The 5,733-nt window shown below is 40.7% G+C and overlaps 1 protein-coding gene and 1 non-coding gene across 2 annotated transcripts; one reads left to right on the top strand and one right to left on the bottom strand.

Moving 5' to 3' along the window:
- The first annotated feature begins 1,682 nt into the window (after positions 1–1,682).
- On the top strand, positions 1,683–1,769 carry TRNAY-GUA. The gene is given in 2 exon segments: positions 1,683–1,719; positions 1,734–1,769. It is a non-coding gene; the product is annotated as a tRNA-Tyr (tRNA).
- A 656-nt stretch (positions 1,770–2,425) lies between these two features.
- Positions 2,426–5,301, bottom strand: LOC124665970 (3-isopropylmalate dehydrogenase 2, chloroplastic-like). Its single transcript, XM_047203329.1, has 10 exons — positions 5,180–5,301; positions 4,959–5,070; positions 4,596–4,671; positions 4,380–4,468; positions 4,034–4,120; positions 3,686–3,802; positions 3,492–3,599; positions 3,336–3,389; positions 3,039–3,191; positions 2,426–2,670 (listed from the first exon to the last, which is right to left on the bottom strand). Exons 1-10 carry the CDS (start codon positions 5,284–5,286, stop codon positions 2,608–2,610), a joined length of 966 nt encoding a protein of 321 aa, XP_047059285.1. The 5' UTR covers positions 5,287–5,301; the 3' UTR covers positions 2,426–2,607.
- Positions 5,302–5,733: the final 432 nt, after the last annotated feature.

The following is a 5,733-nucleotide window of genomic DNA, read 5'->3' as shown; positions in this document are numbered from 1 at the left end:
AAAGATCCACGGAAAAACTTGAATTGGCAATGCGAAAACTATTGGTCGTATCACAGAACTTATTATAGACTTGTAACGATGGAATTTCTATCAAAAATTATAACAAAGAATACTATGACCACCCAGCTGTAATGAGATGAATGTGCTTGAATAAATAACTTCATATATAAGACTACCTTTGCATCCACAATACATTCGATTTGAATGGTCGTATATCGAAAACTTAAACACTGCATGCACGGTAAGACCTTGCTCCAACATATATGGCCATAGCATAAGAGAAAGAGCAACATATGGAGTTGCATCATTATTTTTTTTATGCATTGGACTCACTTGCAGATACCTGGTAAATGAATTGATGAGCAGAAAATAACGTCAGTCTAGAATTCATAAGTGAACTAAGAATAAAACCTAATTTTTTTCACTCAATGCCTCATATCTACCTTCAGTAGTTCAGTGTATGAATGTTTGCGTATGAGACTGATTGGTTATTTGATTTCACTGAAACATGATTTCTTTCTAATCAACATCACATATGAGACTATTGTGGATATGGATAAATGCTTATTACTTTATTAAGTTCTACACAAACTATATAAGGTATTTGTATGATATAATAAGCTAATTTTGTAAAGTTCTTTTTTAAACGGAAACCTCAAGTAGAGGCTGGCTTTGAACTAATGAAACCAACACAGCAGCAGCAAGGTTCAGGTTTCCAGTTGCAATTGTGATGCGTACCACTTATAACCAGAGAGGTCAAAAGGAACAGATTTCGCTGATGTAGCTTTCGTCTCAAGCAGCGCCGAGAAGTCATGAATCTTCCATTTAAAATCTGGAACATAGGTCTTCCCTAGCCGTGGAGGAGCTGAAATTTGGTCAAAGTGCATAACTCGTAAGTACATAACAGAGAAGAAAAGGGGGAATGTGCTATGTGGAAATTGTAGTTCTCTATTCTACAAAGAAACACTGAGACCAAGAAACAAAGGGGAGCGCTATATTCAACACGTGCATAGGTAGCTAGTCATCCACGCTAATTAATCAACACGATGGTGATAGCAAGTGCTTCTTCAATCTCATATTTGTCATCAGAGATTGCTTCAGTTCAGAGATACAATCTCATACTTATAACCTGAGTTTGCTTGAGAAGGAATTGTTCAAAATTACATCTGACTATTGTTTGTATGAGATGTAGTGATGTACTTCAGGATTGGCAAACATACCTCTACTTCCAGAATTTCCCATAGCTCTCCACCTTCCTCTTCTCTCCTATGTCGTCTGCAAGTAATATTACTAAGGCATAGTGGAGAGATATATGTATTGATCAAAGAGGTCAAGAACTAAGGGGGCAGAATACTCAAGCAGATAGGTTAAACAAATTGGCTTACGAAGAACGCAAATAACTCTTACAGAAGTTGAAAGCCTCTAGGGAACGGAGGAGGGGAGGCCTGGATTTCGGCGCAGATCGGGTAGCAGTTACAATGGCTTCCTGGGACGGGGCTCTGGAGCTGCGAGATGAGGGTTTCCTTTATATACGGACGTTGATATATCCTAATTAACTCCTGGATCGGGGCGACTGGTTTCCTTCGCCTTTGTGCGATCAGTCCAGCCTTAAAGGTTACAAACTCTCGCTAACTGGATATCGCCTCAGTTAAGTATAAACTGAACCATTGTAAAATCACAAACCGACCTTAGCTCAGTTGGTAGAGCGGAGGACTGTAGTGTATGCAGATTAAATCCTTAGGTCGCTGGTTCGAATCCGGCAGGTCGGAAATCTTTTTAATATTTTGCTTCCTTTTGAGGCAATTTCTGCTTCGAATTTCTTTTATCTGCTGAGCGCATTTTTCAGAAATTCTATACAGATTGTATCCGGTTTTTTTAAAAAAAAAGATATGACAGGATTTCAAATCCGGCAGGTCAGAATTCTTTTTAACATTTTGCTTCCTTTTGAGGCAATTTCTGCTTCGAATTTCTTTTATCTGCTGACCATTTAGTTTCTGCATTTTTCAGAAATTCTACTTCCTTTTTAATATTTTGCTTCCTTTTGAGGCAATTTCTGCTTCGAATTTCTTTTATCTGCTGAGCGCATTTTTCAGAAATTCTATACAGATTGTATCCGGTTTAAAAAAAAAAGATATGACAGGATTTCAAATCCGGCAGGTCAGAATTCTTTTTAACATTTTGCTTCCTTTTGAGGCAATTTCTGCTTCGAATTTCTTTTATCTGCTGACCATTTAGTTTCTGCATTTTTCAGAAATTCTACTCCAGATTGTATCCGGTTCTAAAAAAAAGATATGACAGGATTTATAATCGCATAGATTATGTAAACTTTTGCATTTCAGTCCGATTCAACCAAAGCTCCTGCCAATGCCACAAACCCCAACCGTATTTTTCATCTAGGTAAAAATTGAATCACTGGTCCTTCAGATATGTCCAACAAGCAAGCCACAAAAGGGAAAAAACCACAAGACATACACTTGTGTTCGCCGCTGCCCAACTACGACAATAAAAATAAAAATCACACAAGTTTGGTCTTCGGCTGGTTCAGATCTTGGCATGATTTCTACCATCCCATAAGGCAGGTTTTTTCTACCCATCGGGGCCACCAGTTTACTTCTGCGACTCCAGAGCCTTCAAGACTTCCATTCCCATTCGCTTACATCCAACCAATGTCTGCAATGAGAATGTTACCACGTAAATTTCAAAAGAAGAGGAAACCAGATATAACTAAAGTAGTAGTGTTTTGCTAATGAGTACTCCACAGTGATTGTTCACAGGTCATATATTTGACATGGCATGAACCAGAGGATCAAAGACTTGGTGTCCTTTCTGTCAATCAACCAATCCAAGTGCATGATATTTAAGTGCATGATATTTAAGCAGACAAGTCCATATTTGAGATGTAAATAGGTTTTAATTATTTGTTTGGCAGAAACATACAGTCGCTAGTATACACTGAACTTTCCCATAAACATAAATCTAGCAATTATTAAATGTGGACATGATATCCATTGACAATGTTGCATAATCTCTAATCTTACCGTTCCATGAGAGTATATGTCCCCAGTTCGGAACCCATTGTCCAATGTTTGTTCGACAGCGGTTTCAATCCTCTTTGCAGCATTTTCGGCACCAAGGCCATATTTCAACAGCATCGCTCCACTAAGAATTGTAGCTATTGGGTTTGCCTTGTCCTGCACTCAATAAATAGTTGGAGGAAACAAATTTTCAAAACAGAGTTGCACAATAAAAGAAAATGTAGTACCAAATATATCTACTAAGGATTGTTCTAGTTTCTACACACACAAAAATGCTCTGAAATTAGAAGCTATAATAACCTGCCCAGCAATGTCAGGAGCAGAGCCATGAATAGGTTCAAATAGACCTGGTCCCTGCAAAGGAAAAGAAGATTATTAAGCACTTTCTTCCAGTATTTTCAGCAGAGCTTTGCTAGAAACTCAAAAGGGAGTTGAGAGAACATTGAAGGGCCTCACCGATTCACCAACACTAGCAGACGAGAGCATTCCAATGCTTCCTGTGATCATTGATGCTTCGTCCGATAATATGTCACCAAATATATTGTTTGTCACAATTGTATCAAACTGTGATGATACAGAGGATTCAGAAGATCGGCACATTCTCATACTACTTAACTCACGTGAAATAAATTACATACAAAGAAACACACCTGCTTAGGATTCCTAACAAGCTGCATTGCAGCATTATCAACGTACATGTGTGAGAGCTCAACATCAGGGAATTCGGAAGCTATTGCAGTTACCCGCTTCCTCCAAAGCATAGATGCCTACAATAATATTAGAGTAAAATGATATATTGGCTATGTGTCGAATGAAATAATCAGAACTACTCTGAACAGCACCAGCGCAGAATGATAGGCCATAATCCATGGATCAGTTTAAGATAATTATATAAACATTAAGATCATGGCGTATCAAATATAACACCATGGACCAGTTCCAATTTCATACAATTCGAACAAATTAAGAACATATTTGGGTTTCATATAATCAAATACCTCGAGCACATTCGCTTTGTCCACCGAACATAGTTTCCCTCCTCTCTTGCGGGCAACCTCAAATGCAACCCGTGCAATACGATCAATCTGGGGATAGTCATTCAACCTATTATTAGTTATTAGTACAAAATTCAGTAATAATGGTATCAAACAAATAGTTCGATTACACAAATTCTTCCAGGAAATATATTCTGACAACATAGAGGAAAGTAACAGCGAAATAAAAACAGTCAGCAGCTCTAATCATGCTTATTCCTTTGGGGACATCAAGAACTATCACACAATCAAGAAATACTGAAATAGTTATCAGGTAATTGTTGAAATATCTGATGAACACTGCAGTCACCTCAGAAACTGAATACATTTCAGTGTTGAAGCCAGTTTCCTCTCCGTTATCATTGGTACCAAAACCTCTAGGTCTGCCAAAGTAGATTCCTGCCACGCAAAATAATAGAATAACAGTAGAAATTTCAAGTTTCATCACAATCCACCTGGCAATACATAAATCAGCAAGGAAAGAGGAACAACCATCCATGGCTCATCGTAATTTAGTCAACAATACCTCCAGTAAGCTCTCTAACAACCATGATGTCAACTCCTTCAGCTATCTCTTTCTTCAAAGGAGATGCATCTACTAACTACAAAAGTGTTAGTATATAACCAGCAAAACTTAAAAAACCAAGTCCATCCATTCCAAAATCTTGCAGCTATGATTGCATTTGCTCGTATTTTGTCGTTTAAACTATGAACTCCTAATAAATATTATCAGAAACAGGACACGCTTTGATGCCTGGCTTTGGTTGAATCTAAGTGCTATAGATCATATTAGCCAATTAGCTACCTATATTAGAAAAGGCAGTGTTGTCGAGTAAAACATAGTGCATATGTGAAAAGCATTTGAAACTAAAAGGAGATATTGATATACCTGCGGAAACACAGTGACTGGCCGCAGATTGGCGAACACACCAAGCCCCGCACGGATATCGAGCAGCCCGGTCTCGGGCTTGAGATGCTTCTCATTGTTATCCCATTTATACCTGCAAAATGCAGCAACACATCCAATTACTGAAAAACACAAATGAGCCATCACCGATTCTGACCCCAACCAAGATTCAATCCCATTTATTAACAGATCTTTTCACTCACCCTCCTATCGCGCCGAGAAGTATGCCGTCCGAGGCTCGCGCCGCCGCGAGCGTTTCGTCGGGGAGCGGCACCCCGACCGCGTCCAGAGCCGCGCCGCCCATCAGCATCTCCTGGAACCGGAGCTCGACGCCTGGGGCGCGAGAGAAAAACAATGGGTCATCATCATCCTGCTAGTAATCGGAGCTCGGAGCGCTGGACGGCGCAGGGTTCAGCTTAGCTCGCTCGCTTGCCTTCTTTGGCGCCGGCGACGAAGAGGACGTTCTTAGCGACGTCGACAACCTCCGGACCAATGCCGTCGCCCGGGAGCAGCGTGATGCTGTAGCTTCTCCGGGCCGGGGCCGAGGCCGAGCACCGGAAAGTCACCACCGGACGCCGCGCCGCCGGGCCGGCGCTCCGCCGGCGGGAGTGGCATAGGGTTTGGAGTGGTGTCGCTTGGAGCTGAGCCATCGTGCTTGCCAGGTGGCCACGTCGTCTCTTGGGCCTCGGCTGAATATAATCCGTCGATGGAATTGGGCCCAAGTAAATTAGTAGCTTCGGTCCAAGATCAGTGTATC

This window comes from Lolium rigidum, chromosome 6 (genome assembly GCF_022539505.1).
Source record: "Lolium rigidum isolate FL_2022 chromosome 6, APGP_CSIRO_Lrig_0.1, whole genome shotgun sequence".
Classification (NCBI taxonomy): Eukaryota; Viridiplantae; Streptophyta; class Magnoliopsida; order Poales; family Poaceae; genus Lolium; species Lolium rigidum.
This window is presented reverse-complemented; position numbering and strand designations above follow the sequence as displayed.